This window comes from Budorcas taxicolor, chromosome 19, assembly GCF_023091745.1.
Source record: "Budorcas taxicolor isolate Tak-1 chromosome 19, Takin1.1, whole genome shotgun sequence".
NCBI classification, from domain to species: Eukaryota; Metazoa; Chordata; class Mammalia; order Artiodactyla; family Bovidae; genus Budorcas; species Budorcas taxicolor.
The window spans coordinates 30,330,705-30,357,116 of record NC_068928.1 but is presented as its reverse complement, the minus strand read 5'-3'; the positions used below and the strand labels follow the sequence as shown (position 1 = coordinate 30,357,116).

General features: G+C 44.8%; 1 protein-coding gene across 1 annotated transcript in view; it reads right to left on the bottom strand.

The window, feature by feature from the left end:
* The window catches only part of DNAH9 (dynein axonemal heavy chain 9), a 286,201-nt gene that overhangs the window by 57,443 nt on the left and 202,346 nt on the right, over positions 1-26,412 (bottom strand). The window contains exons 50-53 of the mRNA XM_052657972.1: positions 14,856-15,281; positions 7,359-7,478; positions 4,930-5,118; positions 1,807-2,042 (exon numbers count right to left, since the gene is read on the bottom strand). Of these exons, the coding sequence (XP_052513932.1) occupies positions 1,807-2,042; positions 4,930-5,118; positions 7,359-7,478; positions 14,856-15,281 (971 nt within the window). The remainder of the gene's footprint in view (positions 1-1,806; positions 2,043-4,929; positions 5,119-7,358; positions 7,479-14,855; positions 15,282-26,412) is intronic.

Here is a 26,412-nt window from a genome sequence, read left to right as displayed (position 1 = left end):
CATCTTTTTTTATTTAAAATGACATTTATGTGATCTTGCCCATCGAGAGATGAACAGATAAAGAAGTTGTGGTACATATATACAGTGGAATATTACTCAGCCATAAAAAGGAACACATTTGTGTCAGTTCTAATGAGGTGGATAAACCAAGAGCCTGTTACACAGAGTGAAGCAAGTCAGGGAGAGAAAAAGCTAATATCATATATTCATGCATACATATGGACTTGAGAAAAATGGCGCTGATGAACTAATTTGCAGGGCAGGAGTAGAGATGCAGAGGCATAGGACAGACCTCTGTCTACAGGGAGGGAGGGAGGAATTCAGAGAGCAGCTCTGAGACATTCACATCACCATGCTTAGAGAGAGCCAGTGGGAAGGTGCTGCGGGACACAGGGAACTCAGCCAGGGGCTCTGTCACAACCCAGGGGGGTGGGATGGGATGGGGGTTGGGAGGAAGGCTCAAGAGGAATGGGACGTACGTATATTCATGGCTGATTCACGTGGCTGTACGGCAGAAACCAATACAACACTGTGAAGCAATTATCTTCCAATTTAAAAAATGATATTTATGTGATCTGATATGTTTTTAGGAAAAGTAAAAAAACGCGAAAAGAACATGAATTTACTGTAATCCTTGTGTCATTTACATTCTAGTGTTGAATGTTCATGTCTGGATATATGATATTTTCAAGTTTACTATTACTATTTCTATTTATTTATATTATTCATATTTTTATTTATGTTTGCATTTGTATTTATGTTTATTTATTATTTGATCCACGCAGCTCATTTAATTTACAACCTGGGTTTGGTACATCAAATGTATTATAAATATTTTCCCATGTCATTAAATATTCTTCTATAACAATATTTATGTGACTGGCTATTAGAATGTATTGATACATCTTAATTTACTTAACAATCAAGTATCAAAAGCTAGGCTGTTTTTAATTTTTCAATGTTATGCAGAGGTTTAATAAGCACATAAAAAATTGATTTTGCCTAAATAGATTTACAAGTTTGATGTGATTCAATTCACACAATAAATAACAATATAATTTTTTAAACCTTGACCAAAAATCTTAAAGTTAATCTAAAAGAAAACAACAAGAACAGTTTAAGAAATAAATAAATGATGATGAAAAATAACAGGAGGGATTTACATTAGCTGATAATAAAATATTTTCTATAACTTGAACAATACAGGTACATAGAAAGAAGTCTTAAAGGATATCACAGACCAAAAGTTGACAGTGCTGGAAAAAGTGATGAATTATAGGGCTCATTTATTTATATGAGAAACTTCAAATAAGTCAACTGATTCAGGCTTCCCTGGTGACTCAGTGGTAAAGAATCCACCTGCCAAGGGACTCAAATTCGATCCCTAGGTCAGGAAGATCCCCTAGAGAAGGAAATGGCAAACCGCTCCAGAATTCTTGCCTGGGAAAATCCCATGGTCAGAGGAGCCTGGAGGGCTATAGACCATGGGGTCGCAAAGAGTCAGACATGACTTATCAACTAAACAACAACATAACTGATTCCTTTTGCTATACACCTGAAACTAACTCAACATTGTAAACTAGCTGTACTCCAATAAAAACAAAAATAAAAAGAAAGAAAAGCAGAGACTCAGCACCCAAGCATCTCTTGCTGAGATGTTTCTTAAATTGAGAGGACAATCAGGAGAAAACTCCTGGGGGGACCAGCGGGGTAGAAACAATCCTCGGTGATTTTTAAAATCCGCTCATCACACTTTTCCCTTCTGCGTAGTTGGCAAAGTGGGAACTTCTGTGTGCAGACACCTACCCCTTCTGGCCGATCTGGGTGACCCGGAGGTCCTCACCATACTTGTTCTTGATCCATTTGATGCCTTGTAGCTGAGGGTCCACCATGAGCGGCCAGCGCTCACAGCTGAGGAGGATGGCGGCATTCTCCGTGGACATGCGGTCTGCAGGGAGGCCCTCATTCTGCCATGTGGCCACGTCGGCATCATCCATCAGCATCTGCAGGGGGTCCAGGCTGGGGGTCACCGGGATTGGAACCTGGTGGGAAAGAAAGGGCACAGGCGCTCAGAACAGAAGCAGGGGGTGGAGCCAAAGCTCACTCAAAAGACAGAACTCCTCTAAAAAGCAAGACCAAAATCCCCCTGAGGAGAGTTTTCCTGGCTGTGTGATTGTGGAGCATATTTTCTCAGCGTCCTGATAGTCTTTTCTCTTGAGGAATGAACAGCAGCAGAAATTCCACCCTTGTCATCCTTGGTTCTTCGGTATATTCTCTAAGTCAAATGACTACCATAGATCAATCAGATCAAATCCAAGTGTATTTGCTCAATCGTGTCTGACTCTTTGCAATCCTTTGGACTAGCCCACCAGTTCCTTTGTCCAAGGGATTTTTCAGGCAAGAATACTGGAGTGAGTTGCCATTTCCTCCTCCAGGGGATCTTCCCAACCCAGGGATCAAACCAGAGTCTTCCTTGTCTCCTGCATTGCAGGTGGATTCGGTTCAGTGGTATAGAATCTGCCTGCCAGTGCAGGAGCCACAGGAGATGCAAGTTTGATCCCTGGGTCAGAAAGATTCCCCTGGAGGAGGAAATGGCAACCCACTCCAGTGTTCTTACCAGGATAATCTCATGGACGGAGGAGCCTGGCAGGCTGTAGTCCATGGGGCTGCAAAGAGTCAGACAAGACTGAGAAACAAGTGTCATTTGCATGTTAATCAGCAGTCTCCATCCTCCTTACCCACGTTAGCAGAGTCATTTCCTGTCGCATTTCTGTGCTTCACGGCCCAGGCTTCACACCAGCGATCACCCTCTCCTCTCACTGGCATCACCATTTGCTGCCAATGCCCAGCTCCCAAAGGACTGCAGACCCTCTCCTTTCTCCTGCTGCAGACCACCCCCCTCAACACAAGGCTGCTTGCAGGAGCTTGTCCCGCAAATCTGTCCACTGTCCCTGTTGGGAACCCTACCTTTTCTTCTGTTTACCTCTTTCAGCTCATTTAATTCTTCTCAGAATAATCATTTTTATTAGAAACTTTTTCTTTTAATTGGGGTAAAATTCACATTCCTTAGCCATTTCAGAGTGCGCAAATCAACGGCATTTAGTCATTCACAATGCTGTGCAACCGTCAGCTCTGTCTCTTTCTGAAACATTTTCTTCACCCCGAAAGGAAACCGCACGTCTACGAGCAGTCACTCCCCATTCCTGGCTACCCCCAGGTCTTAGCAGCCTCTAATCTGCTCTCTGTCTGTGTGGATTTGCCTATTCTGGATGTTTCACATAAATGGAATCATGCGATACGTGTGACCTTTTGTGTCGGCTGCAGAACGCTCTTGAGGTTCACACATGTGCACTGTTATTAATATTAACCTCTCCATCCTTCTCTTCTCTGCGGTTTGTCCTCCCAGTTATCTCAGGAAAGCCTCTCCAGACCATCTCCTTTCCCTTTAATTATATCTGCTAAGAGTACGAATGGCCAATTCTATACCTTCGAGCAGATCTCAAAGGGAAAACCAGACACTGGAGGTTCTTATCCTGAAGTCAGAAATGTATTTCAATAGAATCGTTTTCCTTTGTAATCGTATTCATTCCATTTTACATGCTACAAAACATTACTGTGAGAAGGAATGCATCAGTTTTATCAGACTGCCAAAAGGGTCCATGGCACAAAAATACTTGAGTCCCCCAAGCAAAGCTAGAAAATGCCTCATTAACCTGCTATTGCACTCCTTGCCTTCATTTGTTCAGCCAACGATTGTCCTTTCAACAATTTCCTTTCCACAAGTGTTCAAAGTGAATAAATAACAGCTTAATTTTTTATTTATTTCCCAGTACTATAACTGTTTTTTAATTTTTAAAAAAATTTTAAAAAAATTTTGGCTGTGCCATGTGGCATGTGGGATTTTAGTTCCCCAACAAGGGATCAAACCTGTGCCCCCTGCCTTGGAAGCGCAGAGTCTTAACTACTGGACCACCAAGGAAATGCACTATAACAGTTTTTAAACTACTGTTCAGCAAATTATCAGGTGGGTGGGATTTTATGAGCTGATCTGAGAAGCCAGCCATCACTAGACGGTCCGGGCTTTGTGTTCCAAGGAGACACCTATAAATGCATTCTGGAACACAACCGTAACTGCATGTGGTGATCCTTCCATGCTAACTCTCAGGCAGCCGCTTCTTATGACTCTCGTCTTGTCTGCTGGACTAAGACTGTCCCGCCGACACCCTGGTACAGACTGTCTTCTGTGCCTCCTGCCAGTGGCATGTAGGACAGGCTGAAGACTTGGCAAGTATTTGTGGGTTGAGGACCATGAGTGATGTGGGAGTGCCGAGGGGCAACATACCCTGAGTCCTCTTCAGCTGGAAACTGGCATTTCCCCAGCAGGTCATGTCAGCGTGGAGGGAGAAGCTGGGAGTAACAGCCACCTACTCACACTGAGAGCTGAGGACATTTGACCAAAGCCAATGAACTGCCTTCATAGGGGTATCTGTGGGTCACAGACACAGACGGTGGACTTTGGGGTGCAGTAACCAGGGGGCAGTGCAGCATTTGGGGAAAGAGGCTTGCCCTCCACTGCTGCTATTAAGTCTGGCACAAGAGCAGGAAGGTTGGAGGGAAATACAGGATGTGTTTGGTGCCTCCTGGGTTTAACAGTTTTGAGAACTGTCAGGAGACAGCATGGAGGGGGTGGACCAGAGTTCCCACGCAGACCCCAGAAGGAGGACAGGCGCTGTCCCCAGGTGACCTGGAAGGCAGTGCATGGCAGTACATGGAAGTGTGGAAGGACATGGGTGCCCAGGTCTCCCTCCTGGATCCCGGAAGTCACTAGGGGACGCTCTGGAGGTGATGGGAGGAAGAACGCAGGAAGGGACTAGAAGATTTGGGTTGTTACTGTCACGTGAGCTCATGAGTGACGCGGGCCAGACACACCTGCAGCTGGCTCAGGTAGGGCCTCCACGCCGCGTCCAGGAGGCTCTGGCGGTATCGCTTTGTAAAGAAGCCCAGGTACGAGATGGAAGCTGCAGTGAGCAAAATGTCTCCACATAATTTCCTTTCTTGTTGCTTGAAGTTCTGCACAGCTTCTGCCCATCTCACATTTTCAGAGGCCAGGCCTCCCACCTGACATTTCAAAGAGCAGAGAGGGGGAGAAGGCACGTCATACCACGGGCCACAGAGCCACAATTCAGCCACAGAGACTGCACAGCATACGTTTCCCAGCAGGGGACTCGGGACATCATCTTTGCGGCCCTTGTGATCAATGCGGGTTTGCACCGGCCACAGCAAACACTGCAGCAAATGAGCCCCTGTTCTCTGCCCTGAACCCGATGGGCTGTGGAGAGACAGGGTCTGAATGCAGGCTTCAGGGCTCTGCCCTCGACAGGCATAGAGATGAACATGCCTGCCTCGAAGGGCCATGAAGAGGATTTAGTGTGACTGCGTGTGATCATCACTTGGGCTCATGTCTGGTACTCAAAACATAGCAGAAAATCAAGCACCTCTCCCTTCTCTTCAAATACTGAAGATATGAAAATCAAAGAAAATCAACTGCACTATACATCACTCACAGTGGGCGAGATGGGCATGGTCATTAAGCCACGGATGCACAGAAACAAAGTCCCACGACTGCAGAGCAGGGCCTGACTCTGGCGGCCCACATCAGAGGCACCCTCTCTGGAGGAGAGACAGTCTCCCTATGGGAGGGCTGTGAGGCGGGCTGTTCGGTGAAGCTTGGTTTCTGTGCTATGCACATGCATGCATGTTCAGTCGCGTCCGACTCTCTGCAACCCCATGGACTGCAGCCCACCAGGCTCCTCTGTCCATGGGATTCTCCAGCAAGAATACTGGAGTGGGTTGCCATTTCCTTCTCCAGGGGATCTTCCTGACCCAGGGATCGAATCCAGGTCTCCTGCATTGCAGGCAGATTCCTTACCGCTTGAGTCACCTGGGAAGCCCTCTGTGCTATGGTGTGATGACTGGTCGCTTTTTCTTCCTTGAAAGATGACATCCAAGGATGTCAGAGCTGACAGACTTGAGGGGCTTACCCCACCTGACCATCCTCACCCAGTCTTAGATCACACAGATAAAGATCAGAAAGTCCCAGCATCTTGTCAGAACCCCCAGGTCAGTGGAAGTGGGGGGAGCTTCAGAAACCATCTGTCCTGAGTCCTAGAGCAGAGCCCCACGTCGCCTCCTATGAGGACCAATGCAGAAAAGTCTCCAACCGGGCAGAGAGAGGCCAGGGGAAATTCTGGGAACCAGGCAGGGGAGTGAACGGACGACAGGCTGGCAGGGAGGTCGTGACTGCCTCCCGCCCGTCTACGGAGGAGCTGCCTCTACACCCCAGCATTCAGTGAGGTTGGGGGTCTCAGAGCTGTGCAGCGGCGGGTTCAACACACAAGGGCTCAGACACACCTGAGGCTTCACCTCCCATCACTGGAGTGCAGCTGGTTCAGTGACAGTTATGACTCACCTGTCCCTGAACTGGGAAACCTGGCTTTGTTATATACATAAATGGTGGCTGGAATAAACGTGTATGAAAAGGGATTGATTCCACTTCCTTTCACTGGTGAGGGAGGTGCTGTAAGGGCCCTCCGTAAAGAGACATCACGTCCAGTGGGCGCTGCTTTGCAGGCTCTGAGCTGATGATTCATGATGAGAAATGTAAGCCACAGGGGATGAAAATGGCTACAAATCCTGAGATTCTCTTCTTGTCAGGGGCTGGGGCCTGTGGTCCTTCTCCCCGGATCTGACACTGTTTTGACTAGTAGAACGCAAGGAAGGATGCTGTGCCGGCTTTTGGTCCCAGGCCTTAAGAGAATGGGACCTTCTACTTTCTGTCCTTGGGACGCCTGCTCTTGGAGCCCTGAGCCGTGTAAGTGAGTACCCTGCTGGAGAGACCAAGGTCACGGGTGGCCATGCTCCGAGTCAGCTGTCTGTCTGGCTCCTTTCTGCTTCTGTCTCAGCGCCTCATCCTGTCCACACCCTGGTTATCAAACGCCACACAGGGAAGAATGCCTGGGTTTGCCTATCAAAGGCCAGTTTTGTCTCCAACGATTCCCATGGCCGTTGCAGGTACAGGTAAGCATGTCATGCCTCTTGAAAGCTGCCTGAAGGATCCCACACCCTTTCCTCCCAACCATCCCTGTAGGAAACCTCTGACCAGATCAGGGTGTACATTCATACTCTCCCCAGGAGTCCGCCTCTGCAGCCCGGAGCATTTTAATATTTCTTGCCACTCTTGTCAAAGTGGGGCTCAGCTGTGTTCATCTACTATGTACCTCTGAGGCACCCAACAAGCTCAGCTTGTGTAATTAAATCCCCCTTCTTCCTCCACCCCGTCCCTGGAGGCTCACACTTACCAGGCGGTTTGCAAGGGAGATGGTGCCTGAAGTCGCTTCAGCTTCTTGCTGACATTTGAGTTTGTCGGCTGTTGCTTTTTCAAACTTGGCCGTGAGTTTGGCCAGGTTCTCATTAAGGTGCTGTTGAGGAAGGAACGCAAGGTCTGTCAGCAATTCCGGTGCTTCAGAGATAAGGGTCCATGTGCAGGGTGTTTTTAAAGAAGCCCCATGCTCCCCGGAAGAAGCTGTGAGGGACTGGGGAAATGGGCAAGGAAGGGAAGGAAGGCAAGTTGGGGGGCTCTCAGGCAGATCCCTGTGGGAGTCCAAAGGGTCCTGATCCAAGACAGAGAACCCAGCTTTCATGTCCCTCACACAGTCAATGGTCCAGGAGCAGGAGGGGGTGATGGACCAGGAGAAATGAAATGAAATGTTAGTTACTCAGTTGTGTCTGACTCTTTGTGACCCCAGGGACTGTAGCCCACCAGACTCCTCTGTCTGTGGACTTCCCCAGGCAAGAATACTGGAGTGGGCTCTCCAAGGGATCTTCTTGACCCAGGGAATGGACCAGGAGAGACTTAAATTCTGTCTCTCTTTGTACTGGGGAAAATGGGTTCCAGTACTCTGAGAAAAAAGTTAAAGCGCTGCTTTGCTTTTAGAAGCGAAAGCTCACTGGAGCCTGGGGAGGCCTGGAAATGGACAGAAGGATCCGAGGATCGGGGGTGGGGGTGCAGGGAGGAGCCAGACTGTATGCTGCAGTTGGTTTGCAGGTTGGAGTTGGTCTGCGACCTGGGTTCTCCCCTTGCTTCAAGGCCTCAGGAGTATAAGACAGCTTCACCTAACCTCCTCCATTCTCTCCAATTATCCCAAAGTAGAGGAACATTTTTTTAAAAGACTTGGTTCTAGGTTTTTCTAAATGTATTAAGAATTTAGAATGTAAGCGCACAGTCTTTGCTGCCCCTGCCACACCTGTTTGCATCCACAAAGCCACCGAGTTGCACGGAAGACACCTCCAGATAGGTCTCGCATCTGTGCCACAGTAGGGCTTCAGGCTGCTCTGTCCATCATCGCCAAGTCACAGGAGGAAGAAATGAAGCGCCAGGCTTATACAGCCAAGCAGCTTAACTGGGAGGTGAGGCATCCAGTTAATGGTGGGGCAGGCCACTTTCTTCTACCTCCTCTTCTTCCCAAGACTTCTCTAACATGATCATGAGTGAAAGTCGTTCAGTCGTGTCTGACTCTTTGTGACCCCATGAACTGTAGCCTGCCAGGCTCCTCGGTCCAAGGAATTCTCCAGGCAGGAATACTGGAGTGGGTTGCCATTTCCTTCTCCAGGGGATCTTCCTAACCCAGGGAATGAACTCGGGTCTCCCACATTGCAGCCAGACTCTTTACCAATTGAGCCACCAGGGGATAAATTCAAGGGAACGATTAAAACCCAAACTGGAGGGAAATCCAGACAGTGTAAGAAAATATAAAGTGAGAAAAAAATGAGAGAAAGTAGAGGACCTGTCAGAAGTTTCTATGGGCTTCCCTGGTGGCTCAGAAGGTTAAGAATCTGCCTGTAATGCAGATTTGATCTGAGTTTTATCCTTGTGTTGGGAAGATTTCCTGGAGAAGGGAATGGCTACCCATTCCAGTATTCTTGCCTGGAGAATCCATGGACAGAGGAGTCTGGTGGGCTATAGTCCATGGGGTCACAGCGTTGGACGCAACTGAAGTGACTTTCACTTTCTTTACTTTGAGAAGTTCCGATATCTAATCAATATGCATTCCAGAAAATAAGGTTAAAAAAGAAACAGAAGAAAGACTATAAAGCATCTTGTGGAACTGAAGAAAATAAGTCTCTACAGGCCAAGCACAGAGAATAAAAAAAGAATGACAGCTAAGTACATCAGTGCAACATTTCAGATGCCAAGAATAAAGAAAAAAAATCGAAGGACTTCCAGAAAGGCAGAAACACAGTGCACCCACAAAGGAATGGGACCCTGACTGTTCATCAGACTTCTCACCAGACCAAAAGATAAAGCACTCTGTTCTAAGAGGAAAACATTAGTATCAGAATTTAATACTCAGTGAAACTGTCAATTCAATTTAGAAACAAACAGATATGTCCAGACCAGAATATTAGATAATTTACCTCTCATGTAGCATTTCTGAAAAAGTTATTTAAGAGTGAGCCAAAGTAAAACAAGAGAAGAAATCAAGAAAGAAGCCATGGGGTCCAGAAGTCTTTGGAATGAACCCAAGAGAGCAGTGAATGTGATTACTCTCCATTACTGGAGCTTTGAGTTGGAAACAAGCAAGAAAGGTCTTGGGAACAAAGGTAGGCTTCAGTAGAACACTGGATTGGATGGAGATTTAATTTGTTTTTTTTAAAGATTTTTTAAAATGTGAACAACTTTTTAAAAGTCTTTATTCAATTTGTTACCATATTTCTTAAAAAAAAAAAAGTTTTGTTTTTTTGGCCACAAGGCATGTGGGATCTTAGCTCTCTGACCAGGAATTGAACCTGTACACTCTGCGTTGGAAAGTGAAGTCTTAACCACTGACCACCAGGGAAGTCCCTAGAGAGCTTCGCCCCCCCCGCCCCCCCCCCCCCCCCCCCACCAAAGGAACTAATTGAAAGAGAGAGAGAAAGAGAAAGTAGAAATCCCAGGGGGAAAGGTATTTTAAAAAAGAAATGTAATTGTACTTTGATCTGTTATGAACAATATAGACAGATTCATAGAATATAAATATAATTTACTGTTCTTTCAGTTTTTTGAATCAGTCAATGGGGAGCATCTGGGACAACTGATTTCGGTTACAATGTAGGGATTTTCAGTGTTGGTGATTCAAAAACCAAATAACGATAAGTAATGATAAGGGAAGTGGGAGGTAAGGGCGAGGGAGATGAGCTAAAGGCGAGGGCACTAACTCCATCTTGAACACGAGGGCTCCAAGGAAGCGGCCTCTGTGTGATTGAACAAGGAATGGAGGTCACGTCAGCGAAACAGAGTCACTGTAATGAGATAGGAGATGATCGTCGTCCAGCCTCCTGGAGCAGAAAGTCAACTGTCTAAAGAAGAACAATGACAAATGGATGCGCCACAGCATGTAGACAGGGCTCAGAAATTCAGATGCACAGAACAGGAAGACGATGTAAACTAGCCAGATGAGTCTAATGATTAAAAAAAAAGCGGGGGGTGGTGGGGGCTGTGACAAAATGCAGCAAAACCACCTGCTCGAGTGGGAAGCCACTGCTTAAGGCCAGAGTCAGTCAGTGATATTCAGGAATCTTGTGATTGTTGTAAGACTGGCCAGAAATCAGATATTTTGTTTTAAATACTGGCCACCAGTTAAATCATTTCCAAGCGTATGTGCAGGACAGATAAAACACATTTAAGCCATTGGGTTGCAAGCTCTGAGTGGTGTCAACAATCAGTTCAGCTCAGCTCAGTTCAGTTCGGTTCAGTTGCTCAGTCATGCCCAACTCTTTGTAACCCCCTGGACTGCGGCACTCCAGGCTTCCATGTCCTCCACTATCTCCTGAAGCTTACTCAAACTCATGTCCATTGAGGCGGTGACGCCATCCAACCATCTCATCCTCTGCCATCCCCTTCTCCTCCTGCCTTCAATCTTTCCCAGCATCAGGTCTTTCCCAATGAGTCAGTTCTTCCAATGAGCATCAGGTGGCCAAAATATTGGAGCTTCAGCTTCAGCATCAGTCCTTCCAGTGAATATTTAGAATTGATTTACTTTAGGATGGACTGGTCTGATCTCCTTGCAGTCCAAGGAACTCTCGAGAGTCTTCTCCAACACCACAGTTCAAAAGCATCAATTCTTTGGCACTCAGCTTTCTTTCAGTTCAGTCAGTTCAATTGCTCAGTCGTGTCTGACTCTTTGCGACCCCATGAATAGCAGCACGCCAGGCCTCCCTGTCCATCACCATCTCCCGGAGTTCACTCAGACTCATGTTCATCGAGTCAGTGATGCTGTCCAGCCATCTCATCCTCTGTCGTCCCCTTCTCCTCCTGCCCCTGATCCCTCCCAGCATCAAAATCTTTTCCAGTGAGTCAACTCTTCACATGAGGTGGCCAAAGTACTGGAGCTTCAGCTTCAGCATCATTCCTTCCAAAGAAATTCCAGGGCTGATCTCCTTCAGAGTGGACTGGTTGGATCTCCTTGCAGTCCAAGGGACTCTCAAGAGTCTTCTCCAACACCACAGTTCAAAAGCATCAATTCTTCGGCACTCAGCCTTCTTCACAGTCCAACTCTCACATCCATACATGACTACTGGAAAAACCATAGCCTCGACTAGACGGACCTTAGTCGGCAAAGTAACGTCTCTGCTTTTGAATATGCTATCTAGGTTGGTCATAACTTTTCTTCCAAGGAGTAAGCGTCAGCTTTCTTTATGGCTCAACAATCAGTAGAAACAGACAAAAGAATGAGAAGGTCAGGAGACTGTCATTACTCACTTGAAGCTCTTCTCTGCTCTGTTATTTTACTTAATGAGTGAGTAAATGCCTGGTGAAGATGACTTCCTTGTTTTTACTGCTATTATTTTTTTAAGCTGTCAAGTTCATATGTGTTTGTGACAGAAGAAAAGAAAATACAGATAAACAAAAAACATCCAAAATCTATTACTTGGAGATAACCACCACTATTCATATTGGTGTGTATTTTAATTATCTGTGTAGTTGCTAATTTGTGTCTGACTCTTTGCAACAGCATGGACTGTAGCCTGCCAGGCTCCTCTGTCCATGGGATTCTCCAGGCAAGAATACTGGAGTGGGTTGCAATTTCCTCCTCCAGGGATTTTAATTATATATATAATCAAATTGAAATTACCTTGTAGAATGTGTTCTGAAAGATGCCTTTTTTTTTTTTTTGCTTTATGCATCATGCATATAAAATTTTTGGTACAGCAGAAACGAATACAACATTATAAAGAAAGCATACTCTGATTAAAAAATTCTTTACTTAGAATTATGCTAAAATCCTAAAAACAGGCTTCCTCTTCTTGGATGGGATGAAGGGGGGATGCAACTCGAGAGGGCTGGCTGTGGCCTCAGTGACACAGAGGGAGGCACTTTCCTGCCTAGGTGGGTGTCCATATGCGCAATGGGTATCAGTCCACCCTCCTGTTATTAGTAGGTGAGTGTCATGCCTATGTTGATAGGCATGTGGATGAGCAAAGGATGGAGAGGAGGTTGTTCAAAGCGAGAAGGCATCTTTTTATTTTTAATTTCAAAAAATATTTTGGCAGAAGAGAAGTGCCTTCCTAAGGTAGCCAAGTATTTTAAAAATATTCTGATTGCTTTCACAGGTTGAATGAGCCCATCATGTGCATGTTGGCTAACTGAAAAGGTATAAACATTTTGAAAACATTCCCTTCGCACCAAATGTTCCTTTCGTTAAAATAACTTGAGTAAGAGAGAGAGAGCTTTGAAAATGTAGTTCCTGTAACACTTTTCTGAGAGAGACTGAAGAATATGAAAATGATCAGAAGGTCTTTTCCCCCCAGAAGCAGTCAACAGGGTGGTAGAGTGTTTTGCTCCTGGTGTTCTTTCAAGAGGGCTGTTGTGAGGTTGATTATCAGTAATCTGGCCCGTGAATATCCAGGTTTTATAAAGCAAGCATACTGGGAGATTCTTTGCTTTGCCAAAGCATCTCTTTTTATAGAGAGTCTGGTTGCAAGGATCTTTGAACTGAGGCCTTTAGCTGAGGAATTTAATCTACGGTTCAATAAACCTGTGAAACTTGAAGCATGAAGCAGGTCTGCCATCTTGCTTTTCATAATTTGTAAAGCCCTTTTTATCATCACGAGAAATGTGCAGTAAGATCTTATCTGCCTAGAATGCACATGTAGAAACGAAAGATCCAGGGAAAGTTTCGGCTTGAGCTTGACCGTGGTGGTGACCAGGGCTTGGACACAGACATGATGACACCTGCAGCCAGTGGAGAAGCAGGTGGAGTTAACTCAGGGGTCAGGGGTCACAGGAACCCTGGTGGTGGCGGCAGCTCCCTGTGTTCCTGTGGGCTGGGCTCTGGGCCTCTGTTCTGCCTGCTTCTCTCCTTTGATCCTCACGGCAAACTCACAAAGTGGGGGCTATTACTGTGTCCATTTTATGTCAGGAAGCTGAAGTTTGGGCACTTGAAAGCCCTTTCTATGTCACCCACTGGTGAACAGCACAGCGTGGACTGGAAGGTCTGCCAATGGGGTTTTAGCTGCCGTGACATTCTGCAGGATTCTGATTTCCACCTCTTACGCTGGTGATACCCATTGTAACAGCTTCCCAGGTGGTGCAGTGTTAAAGAATCTGCCCGCGGATGCAGGAGATGCAGATTCAGTTCCTAGCTCGGGAAGATCCCCTGGAGGAGGAAATGGCAACCTACTCCAGTATTCTTGCCTGGAGTATCCCATGGACAGAGAAGCCTAGCGGGCTACAGTCCATGGGTCATAAAGAGTCAGACATGACTGAACGTGAACACATGTCATTTTAATGGCAAAGGTGAAGTTCAAGGGGAATCTCTCTTAAATAGGGGTGAATCCAAGGTCATCTCCATCCCCCAATCCTGGGTGAGGGACATACAACAAAAATATCAATAAGAGGCTAATAATTATATATTTATGGCCAAGAAACCACCCCCACCCCAAACCACAATGTGCTAGGTGCTCTTACAGACTTCTATAAGGCAGCGCAGGTGGCTTAACACATCCCACAGACCCACATGTCCACAGCAATGAGAGTGAGGGGGTGGACAGTGGCCAGAATGGAAGATCCTGATGCACAAGGTGGGGAAAGGTGGTGAAAAACTGTCTTAAACAGGGAAAAGGATCTCCCATTTTTGAACTTGTCTACAGAACAGACTCACAAACAAGAGAACAGACTTGTGGTTGCCAAGGGGGAAGAGGTGGGGGGAGGGATGGATTGGGAGTTTGGGGATTAGCAGATGCAAACTACTATCTATAGGATGGATAAACAATAAGGTCCTACTGTACAGCACAGGGAACTATAGTCAATATCCTGTGACAAACCATAATGGAAAAGAATGTGTGTGTGTGTGTGTGTGTGTGTGTGTGTGTGTGTGTGTAACTGAATCTCTTTGCTATACAGCAGAAAATAACACAACATTGTAAATCAACTATACTTCAATAAAATAGGTTAAAGAATCTCCCTTTTTTGACCTTTTGTTCTTAACCATCAGATGTGTAAAAATATTAGATTCACTTGTGACTAAGAAGATAGCAGCTGGTTCCATGGATAATACCGTTCATTTATTATATGCATCCGTCTGTCATCTTTTCTTTCCTTGGAGGAAATGGAAAAAACCTTTCAGGACCAAAGCTTAAACCCATGGCCCGGTGGATCTATCTTGTTTGGACTACATGGTATTTGAGAAAGAAAATTTACAAGTTTCCTCTATTGAAAAATTAGATTTTACATAACAATTTCGTTTCCTTTAAAAGTCAGGTCTGAGGCGCTGGGGCCTGGGGGAGAGGGCTGTTTGCCTCAGGTGGGGGTCACTTACAGCGATCTTGGCTTTAACGGCCGCCAGCTTCTCCTGGGCAGCAGCGAGGTCCGAGGTGGCCTTGCTCAGTGCTTGGCGCTTGGGTTCCACATCACAGAACACCTCGTGAAACTTCACGATGTTTATGACCCAAGAGCAGAGGCCTGCGGCCGCATAGGACTTGGTGGCCACGAACTCCGGATTGAACTCAGGGTCCTGCAGATATGGCCTGATGGCCTTGAGGCAGTTCTCGTGAATGTTCTCCTTGTCAAAGTGGACGAGGGAGTCCAGGAAACCATCCACCTTGGCCATGGTGACCTTGGCGGCCTTCCAGCTGCGGTCCTTGGGCACCTTGCCCCTGGGGGCTATGAGCACCATCACCGCTGCGCTGACATTGCTCACCGCCGGCGGCGGGGAACCGAAGGACTTCAGCTCGGTCAGATTGGTCTGCAAGAGAGACGCACATTGTTAGAGGAAAACGCGTGGGCTCTTTGTTGTCGACCCCTCATGGAGGCTGGCTCGCAGCGATCTGAGAGGGCCATTTCGAAGCCTTTAGGTGTCCTCGAAATTTTAAATATCATGATTCATCAGAAGGGAACCGAGAATTCCCCAGTGGTTCCAGACTGCTCCGAATGGCTAGTCGAGACTCAGCGAGGTTCTCTCAGCACTTTGACCTGCAGCCCATCAGAAACACACAATTATTTCACATTTAACTGAAACGTATAAGGATGTCAACATGCTCTGAAACAGGCAGCGTGCCATGAATAAAAGATAAGGTTATTATAAACTAATTTCCATCTTGGATTGAAGAGAATGGCAGTGTAACCCAACTATATATATTTTTTCTTTAATTAAACTGCTTTGTTCCATGAGCTTGTTCTGACTACAGCTGACCATCCTGATAGCAAAGTGGTTGTTTCTGCCAAGAAACAGCGCAGACAGAAAGCCAGGTACAGCGTGTGCCGTTACTGCCTCTGCCTAGACAGGGGTTGGAGCTTCGCTACAAGTTTCACTTGCCCTAGAAAGACATGGCTGAAAGGCTTGACCTTGAAAAGCCGCTCGAACTTCTCAGGCCTTAGTGTTTTCATCTGTAGGTTGGGAGCAGTCCACCTGCAAGTGAAATTTGGTCAGAAATGCATATGAAGTTGATTTAAGGTTTGTTATGACTGACAGTGAGGAACATGTAATCTCAAAAGCACTTGATTTCAAGGCTGATTTTGTGAACAGGGGAAAACCTCAATTTCAAAGGTTAGATCCTTGTGCCAGATTAATTTGGGGGTGTTCTCAGGCCTGGAAATCAAAACAGGAGGGGGATTATTTCTAGGACGGAATGGAAGCAGCTAGGAAGATGCTCCGTTTATTCTTGCCATGGTTTGCACTTTGAGTCATGAGTCTTGTCTACAGTGGACAGGAATGAAGGACAGCATAGGTGTGGCAGGTGTACTTGAATACCCAACCCTGTGGCCTCCCCTGAGCCAAAGAGGACAAAGAGGGAAAACACAATCAGAAACGAAACCCCCACAATTTTAATGCAGTTTAAGTTGAGCATGTATGTTCAATGTACTGAATTAAGAAAAGATAAAAATGGATACAGATGAAATTTAATTCTATAACCTAGATATATCATTGTTAATATTTCAATGTAATTCCTTCTAATTTTAAAAAAAATTTATATATATATATTTTTGGGGGGTGGGTGGGGATACGCTGGGCCTTTGTTGCTACGTGGGTTTTTCTCTGGTTGTGGTGTACAGGCCTCTCATTGTGGTAGCTTCTCTTGTGGCAGAGCACAAGAGCAAGTGTCTTTGGATTTCATGGCTGCGGTCGCCACCCACAGTGATTTTGGAGCCCAAGAAAATAAAGTCTGTCACTGTTTGCATTTTTTCCCCATCTATTTGCCATGAAGTGATGGGAGGCTGGATGCCATGATCTTATTTTTTTGAATATCTAAATATAAATATATGCATATGTGTACACACACACACACACACACACACATTGTATACAGTGCTTTTTCATGATGCTCATTGTCTCTCACCCTGCCCAGTGCGAAACAGAATCTTCACAGAGGCAGAATCTTTGTTCACGGAAGCATCACGGGCACCTAGAACAGTGTCTGGTGTGCAGGGCAGTCAGGGATTCTCTGCTGAGTGAATAAACATGTCTGCACAGTCGTTCATTTGGCAAAGGGGGGGAATGCAGTGGTAAATAAAAAAGTCAGTCCTTTTGCTCATGCAGGTGGTGGGGACGGACACAAAAGGGGTCAGTCTTTGGTATATTACAGAGTGAGAAGTGCTCTGAAACAAAGCAAAAAGCAGGGCTAGTCGGCTAGCAGATTCATGAAGAGTGATGGTATCACTTTGGCCAGGGAGGAGGTTCTGGGAAGACCACTTAGAGAACCTGATGTTTCAGGAGGGGGAAGGGCAGAGAGTAAATGAGTGAGGAGAGGGCAGGCACAAATGCCAGTTCCAGCACGATTTATAAGAGCTCTTCACACACACATACACACACATGTGGGAATACTCTTTTTTTAATTTAAAAATTCTGTTTAAGATATTCGGTAACAGGCAGAAATTTAGTTTTCCTACAGCCAAATTGAATAATCCTTTTCCAGATGACATCATGCTATCATCCTTTGTTTCTATGGTAAGAAGGGTCTTTTATATATATTAAGATGATGTGACCTTATAGTAACTTTTCCAGTTCTTTTACAGTTTCTTTCTTATTGTTCACTGGCTTCCAAGATTACATTATTTAGTCCTTCTAGTAAAAGAATGGAGAAGGCAACGGCACCCCACTCCAGTACTCTTGCCTGGAAAATCCCATGGGCGGAGGAGCCTGGTAGGCTGCAGTCCATGGGGTCGCTAGGAGTCGGACACGACTGAGCGACTTCAATTTCACTTTTCACTTTCATGCATTGGAGAGGGAAATGGCAACCCACTCCAGTGTTCTTGCCTGGAGAATCCCAGGGATAGGGGAGCCTGGTGGGCTGCTGTCTATGGGGTCGCACAGAGCTGGACACAACTGAAGTGACTTAGCAGCAGGAGTAGGGAAGGGGGTTCAGGATGGGGAACACGTGTATACCTGTGGCGGATTCATGTTGATGTATGGCAAAACCAATACAATATTGTAATTAACCTCCAATTAAAGTAAATAAATTTATATTTTAAAAAGAATACATATTTATTGTGAAATATTTAGCAAAGATGAAGATGAAAGCCAGACTCACTCATCATTTTACTACCCAGAGATAAACACTGTCCTGGCACGTTTCATTATATATGCTTAACAAACTAACAAAGAGGCACAGAAAAGAAAGATAATGAGTGAATATAATGTGAATATATGTGAATGTGGTATACGTGTGGCTCATTCATTTATATATACATAGACATATATGTAGGCTTCCCAGGTGGCACTAGTGGTAAAGAATCCACGTGCCAACGCAGGGGACCTAAGAGGCGTGAGTTTGATCCCTGGACTGGGAAGATCCCTTGGAGGAGGGCATGGCAACCCACTCCAGTATCCTTGCCTGGAAGATCCCATGGACAGAGCAGCCTGGCGGGCTATAGTCCATAGGTTTACAAAGAGTCAGACACGACTGAAGTGATTTAACACACACACATGCATACATATATGCACATACATATACATATACAATCACCATTTACATTATTTGTTTGAATCTGGCTTTCACTGAAAATTGTATCTTAAACTCTTTTATGTTATTAATTATTTTTGCAAACTATGATTTTAAATAAAGTATGTGCAATTTTCTCTCATTTGCTGCTGCTGCTGCTGCTGCTAACTCGCTTCAGTCGTGTCTGACTCTGTGCGACCCCATAGATGGCAGCCCACCAGGCTCCCCCGTCCCTGGGATTCTCCAGGCAAGAACACTGGAGTGGGTTGCCATTTCCTTCTCCAATGCATAAAAGTGAAAAGTGAAATTGAAGTCGCTCAGTCGTGTCCGATTCTTAGCGACCCCATGGACTGCAGCCTGCCAGGCTCCTCTGTCCATGGGATTTTCCAGGCAAGAGTACTGGAGTGGGGTGCCATTGCCTTCTCTGTTTCTCTCATTTAGATGAGCCATAATTTAGCCAACTCCATATTGTTAAGTATTTAGGTTATTAAATTTTTAATAGCTGCTTAAATGATATGAACTTTTAATGTAATTAGAAATAAGTAAGCTCCAAATCAGAGTCAAATTAGACTTGGATTTAATGTATAAAGTATTTGATGAATAGTGACATCCTTAAAATATTAAATCTTGCCTTACACAAACTTGGTACATCTATTTCCCTATTCACATCTTATTTTACACTACTCAACAAAGATGTGCAGTTTTCTTCACATAGTTTCAATAAATTTATTTATGTTTACTTATACTGAGAGTTTTGGTTGCTATCTTGAAAATATTATATTTTCTAACTGGCTACTGCTGATATTAGGAAAGCTATTAAATTTTGTAATGGACCCTTAACCCTCCCCTTTTATTTGTTTTATTATATTTTTATGACATCTTTGAATAATAACACATTTGTCTGCTACATTACAACAGTTGCACGATTACCATTTTTCATTTATCATTGCACTGGCTAGAACTTTAGGGCAATTGTTTTATAACAGAAGCAAAGGGGGTCATTATTGTGCTTTTTCTTTGCTAATGGGAATTCTGCTAATGCTCGACCATTAGACGGGATGTTTCATTCTTGGACTGGGATTGATTGCTATGTGTTAGCAAATTATCCAAATATCCTTTTTTTCCTACTATACTGAGAGTTTTAGTAGGAATGGATGCTGAATTGTGTTAGGTATCATTTTTGACATTTCTCTAACTACAGAATTTTTTGCCTTTTTTTTTTTAAGATTTTTTTTTTTTTAATGTGGACCATTTTAAAAGTCTTTACTGAATTTGTTACAATATTGCTTCTGTTTTATGTTTTGACTTTTTGGCTTCTAGGCATTTGGGATCTCAGCTCCCAGACCAGGGATCCAACTCACACTTCCTGCATTGTAAAGTGAAGTCTTAACCACTGGACCACAAGGGAAGTCCCCCAAAGCTATTCTTCTTTGACTGATGGTTGGGTATATTTACAGGAGTAGCCTTACATAGGCAAAACTTCCATTGGTAGCATACTGTTGTTTGAATACATTGCTAGGCTTGATTTACCAGCATTTTATATGGAAATCTTAAATCACTACTCATAAATTTGTATAATTTGATGTTTTATTTTCTTGTGCTATCTCTATCACTTTTAGTATCAAGCTTATCATATAATAAAGGTCTTTAAAAGTCCTGTAGGAAGGAAGTCTGTTAAACTCTGTAGCCCTAGAATTCTCAAAATCATTTAATTATGGAATATATCTTTTATATAACTTGTTAATATTAAGTTACAAGTCAAACGACAGGAAGAAAATATTTACAACATATATAACAAGACATATAGGAAAAATTTATCTTAAAAACCCTATAAATCAATAAAGAAAAGGGAAATTATCTCATCAGAAAATGGACAAAGAATCTGAGCAAATACTGAAGGAAGTAATCTAAGTATTAGAATCAAACCATTCACAAATTTTTAAATGAAAAAATTATTGTGTTCTTAATGAGAAAAATTAGAATGATTGAAAATACTTAAGACTGGCAAGGATGTGGGGGAAAGCAGTGCTTACAACTACAAACAAGAGTAGTTATTTTGGATAGAAATTGAGCATTATTTATATAAAAAAGAGAATTATTGTTAGAGCTTCCTATTGCTTCTGTGGGGCTTCCCAGGTGGCGCTAGTGGCAAAGAACCCACCTGCTAATCCAAGAGACATAAGAGACAGGGGCTCAGTCTCGGGTCAGGAAGATCCTGTGGAAGAAGGCATGCTAACCCACTCCAGTGGGTCTCTAGTCTCGCCTAGAGACTCCCATGGGCAGAGGAGACTGGCGGGCTACAGCCCCTGGGGTTGCAAAGAGTCAGACTGGACTAAAGCAACTGAGCACACACATTGCTTCTGTAAGAAATTACCATAAACACAGTGACTCAACGTGAACGTATAATCTTCCTATTCTGGAGGTCAGGAGAGGCTGGTTCTTTCTGGAGGCTGGATTAGAGTCTGATCCTTTCTGTTCCCAGTTTCTAGAGCCAGCCTCACTCCTTGGCTCAAGGTTCCACATCAAATCAGCTCTGTCTACCCCTTCTGCTCCCACCATCATACCGCCTTCTTCTTCCGATCTTCCTGTCTCCCTCTTCTTTGGATCCTTGTGATGACATTCAGGACCCAGCTGGGGCTTCCCTGGTGGCTCCGATGGTTAAGAATCTGCCTGCAATGCAGGAGACCCGGGTTTGATCCCTGAATGGGGAAGATCCCCTGGAGAAAGGGGAAACCCTCTCCAGTTTTCTTGCCTCTAGAATTGTACGGACAGAAGAGCCTGGTGGGCTACAGTCCATGGGGTCAAAAAGAGTTGGACATGACTGAGTGACTAACACTCTCACTTTCACTGGATAATCCAGCATCATCTCCCCATTGCAAGATCTTTGATTTAATCACGCCCACAGAGTCACCTTATGAAGTAAAATCCACAGGTTCTAGAGGTTAGGACGTGGGTATTTTGAGGGGTGGAGGAGGTACGATACAATCTGCCATGTTGTTCTGTCAAACAAGTGTATTTCTTATTTGGCCCAGAGATATATTTGAACATATGGAGTAGATAGAGATGTATGCACAAGAATATTTGTATTAGAGAAAAAGAAACTAATTAGACGCTCAGGAGTAAATAGCTAAAAGAAATAGAGTACGCTATAGCCTGGAATACTACAAAGCATTAAATAAATATGGTTTCAGTATGTATTGGCATGACACAGTCTTGTTTCATAAGGAAGAGTAAGTTGTCATTATCTATTAGTATTTAAAATATGATATATTGTATATGCATATAAACATATAACGCAGTGCATATAAAATATATCATGCTTTAAACACAAATCTCCTGCTTTGCAGTCTGAGCCTCCAGTGGAGCCCTAGGTGTTTGTCCCTCAGTCATGCCCGACTCTTTGTGACCCACTGTAGCCCACCAGGTTCCTCTGTCCATGGAATTCTCTAGGCAAGAATACCTGAGTGGGTTGCCGTTCCCCTCTCCAGGGGATCTTTCCGACCCCGGGATTGAACTTGGGTCTCCTGTATTGCAGGTGAATTTTTACTATCTGAGCCACCAGGGAAGACCTAGTGTATTTCATATGTGTATTTGCACAGATATAAATACATAGAAAAATTGCTGGACGAGATAAAGCTCAAGCTTTTCCAGGAGTGCTGTTTTAGGAGAGGACTGGGGGGTGGAGTGGAAAGAAGAGTGACTTTATGTCTCATCCTGTACATTCTGTACTCTGAATTATTGGAATGATAAAAATGCCATTATATGTTATTTGTATAATAAAAAATAAGTTTACTGGATAAAATGCATAGGAAATAAATAGAAAATTTCAAGTAACTCTGCAAGGAGAAAAAAAGAAGCCATGAAATTGTAAGCAAAACCATTCTTCAATGAGGGCAGGAAAAGCTATACTGGATTTGCTTCAGTTTAGCTATAAAAGTGAAATAAAACTGCCAAAGCAGAGACTTAAAATGTACAGGGACTTACTACTATGCTCTGATTTACAGGTGTTCTTTATATATTAACTAAAGCTTCATTGCTAACTTTGAAAATGATGAGAAAATAGGAATGTGGTCCTTAAATACCAGAGTCCTGTGGATGCAAAAAAATTTGAGGATACTCAAGGGGGTCCTTGTGTTCGTGAAGAAACATCTCCCCTGTTCTGTGTGGTACAATCTGATCCATTCTACTTCTTTGAGCAGGGGGTGGAGGCTGGGAGAAATGGATGAAGGTGGTTCAAAAGGTACAAACTTCCAGGTTTAAAATAAATAAGTCCTGGGGATGTAGTGTATAGCTGTGTTGTATATTTGAAAGTTGCTAAGAGAGTAAATCTTAAAAGAAGAAGAAAAGACAAAACACAAGAAAAACTGCAACTATGCCTGGTGATACTTGCTAACCAGACTTCATGTGGTGATTGCTTCACAAAAGATTTGTATATGTTGAATTGCTACGTTGTACCCTTGAAGCTAAGATAACATTATATGCCATTGTGAGGGACGAAGTTCAGTGACTGGTGCGTGAGGCTCCACAGCTAGTTTGAAGACAGTACCCATCATGTTATCTGGCACATAGCAGTTGTTGTTTAATTCACTAAGTTGTGTCCAACTCTTTGTGACCCCATGGACTGCAGCTGGCCAGGCTCTTCTGTCCATGGGATTGTCCAGGAAAGAATACTGGAGCAAGTTGCCATTTTCTCTTCCAGGGGATCTTCCTGACCCAGGGACAGGATCCTCATCTCCTACACTGGCAGGTGGGTTCTTTACATTGAGCCACCATACATAGTAGGCACTCTAAAAACGATTTTCATGGGCTTTGCTGGTGGCTCAGTGGTAAGGAATCCGCCTGTCAATGAAGGAGACAGGGGCTCAATCCCTAATCTGGGAAGATCCCACATGTCGGGGAGCAGCTAAGCCCATGAGCCCCAACAACTAAGCCTGTGCTCTAGAGCCCAGGAACCACAGCTACTGAGTCTGCCTGCCTTAGAGCCTGTGCTCCGCAACAAGGGAAGCCGCCGCAGCGAGAAACCTGCCCACCACCTCCAGAGAAGCCTGAGAAGAAATGAAGACCCAGCATGGACAAAGATAAACAAATAAAATTATTAAGAAAACGTCATTCCTTTAGGAACGTGAGTTTGACTCTTTGTGACAGAGGTATCTAGGCCTCAAATCCAGTGCTTTTTTTCTGAATCCGGTCCCGTCACTTCCATGAGTTACACCTCTATGTGTTTATTTCTACCAACAAAGGTCACCTAACTAATCAGCCATAAAATTAACCAAGAGTATTTCAGGGTTTTCACTGTTTCCAGCCTGCGGAAACAGAAGAGATAACACTGTTATAAAGACATCATCAACTACAACAAACTGAATGGCTGCCATCTGTTAGCTGCTAATACTTGTCATGCACTATCTAACCGAATCCTTACAACAACCTGTTGCTGCTGTTCGGTTGCTCAGTCATGTCTGACTCTTTGCGACCCCGTGGACTGCAGCATGCCAGGCTTCCCTGTCCTTCACAACCTGATGGGGACTATATTATATATATACCACCTCTTTACAGGTGAGGACACAGAGACTCAGAGAACATAAAGTCATTCCTAGGGTCACACACAGTGAACAGTCCAGCCAGAATTTGGACTCAGCTCATCTTAGAAAATATAATCTCTGTGCCAAAAAAATCTTATGAAAGACGTTCATCTTCTTGGCGAGAAGGGATTCGTATTGTTGGATGGCAGAAACCAATACAACACTGTAGAGCAATTTTCCTCCAGTGAAAATAAAAACAGCTTTGAGAAGAAAGAAAAGCTTTCAGGCTGAGACGTGGTGGCATAATTGAGTTACACCTCCACTCCCCAGCCTATCCACAATTCTCAAAATTTTCCCGGAGAAATCTTGTGTTTTCTATGAATGTGGGGTAGAGGTCCACTTAAGGGTTTTATAGGTTTTCCTTTTAGGGACCTCCCACCACACATCATAAAAAAACACCAAAATGTGCTCATATTTCACATTTAATACAATTTATACATAACTATACATCACAGGATTTTCCAGTGTCCTCAGTTTAGTCTCAGATGTGCTGAGGCCCTAAGCCAAGAGATGCCACCTTCCAAAGCAAGGTGTGCATTGGCTACACAGAATCCATAACGGAAAGCTTCAGAGGGACTTTCCTGGTGGTCCAGTGCTAAGACCCCACACTCCCAAAGCAGGGGACCTGGGTTCAGTTCCTGGTCAGGGACCTAGATCCCAAAGGCTGCAATTAAGAGTTCAGCGTTGCAGCTAGGGCTTCCCTGGTGACTAGTGGTGAGGAGTCTGCTGCTCAATGCAGGACACTCGAGTTCCATCCCTGTGCTGGGAAGATGCCCTGGAGAGGGAAATATATTCTTGCCTGGGAAATCCTAAGACGACCCTGATGGGCTAAAGTCCGTAGGGTCACACGAATTGGACAAGACCAAGTGACTCACACTTCAACACCTTTGGTGAGAATGGCTGCTGAGTCCCACCCACTCTGCCTTTAAGGGAGAATGGGGGGCGGGGGGGCACGTGTCCCTTCACATCAAGTCTAGAGAAAGGAGGGCTTTAAGGAGACCACTCAGAGAGCTTAAATGCAACTTGAGTGACACCAGACTGGGGTTCTAACTTACAGAAATCTACAGGGTGCAAATGGCAGGCTAGTTCCCTGGTGGTGGAACTTGGGGGCCGTTTCCTACACGGGTGGCCAACACTCTCAGAGTCCATCTGGAAGAAAGAGGCACAGGTGTCGCCCGTGGAGCAGAGGTGAGCTGCTGGCACAGGCCACCTGGCATGGGCTGTCTGAGACCTTAACCAAATGGGCCCTGTGAAGGGGCAAATGAGTATCTAGACTCTCAGCAGAAAGAGGAACCGGTGGAGAGTCTTCAAAGAGATGGCATGAACTTCCAAGTAAACATCAGCTTGCCTCTGTGATACCAACTCCTGATGACCTGAGTCTGTCTGCCCTGCTTTCCATCTTTCTCCCTCGGCCTCTCAGCCACAGTCATCCAAATGGGAAAGAAAGTTAACTGTGAAAACTATAAAAGGAAGAAGTACTAACCACAGGCACCTCTCAACACACAGAGTATCTTTAAAGGAACCAAAATAAAACTCCCAATGAACACATCTCAAGAGTCATGCTTGTTCCACTAAAAGGTCATGTGTATGAGCTGAATTTAGTTGACACACAGTTCCATGCTGTCGACAATTGAGTACTTGCCAAGTTTGGTTTTGTGCATTGTTTTCTCTTACTTTGGAGACAACATCTTACTTTAGTCTCATATCTTAAACATTTTCGTAGGGCCTTAAGAGGCCTGCACGCATGTGCGTGCTAAGTTGCTTTAGTCACGTCTGACTCTGTGCTACCGCAGGGACTGTAGCCTGCCAGGCTCCTCTGTCCATGGGATTCTCCGGGTAAGAACACTGGAGTGGGTTGCCATGCCCGGGAGGTCCTCCAATCCAGGGATCAAACTGAAGTCTCTTGCATGTCCTGCACTGGGGTGGGCTCTTTACCACTAGCGCCAACTGGGAAGCTTTGACCCAAGGTTTGAACCCAGCTCTCCTGCTTTAGAGGCAGATTCTTACCACCTGAGCCACCAGGGAAGCCCGTAAGAGGCCTATGTGTCCCATAGCACAGAAGTAAAATGACCGTGGACTGCATAGCCATAAGGTCTCCGGGCTTGCATTTTGAAGACGTGAGTTCAAGTCCGGCTCTAACATTGAGGTCTGTGACTCTGGGCTCTGGCTTTCTCATCAGTGAAGTGAAGAGGCTGGACAGTTGGCCCCTCCTGTCCCGATAAGTTTGGGACTCACATCCCTGGGATTTCGCTGGTAGCCTGTGCATCCTGACACATATTCAGCGTATACAAATATCTGCTTGCTCAATGAATAAGCCAGTGACAGCTGGTCCCAGCCAAGCCGTCTGGACTGTACCCTT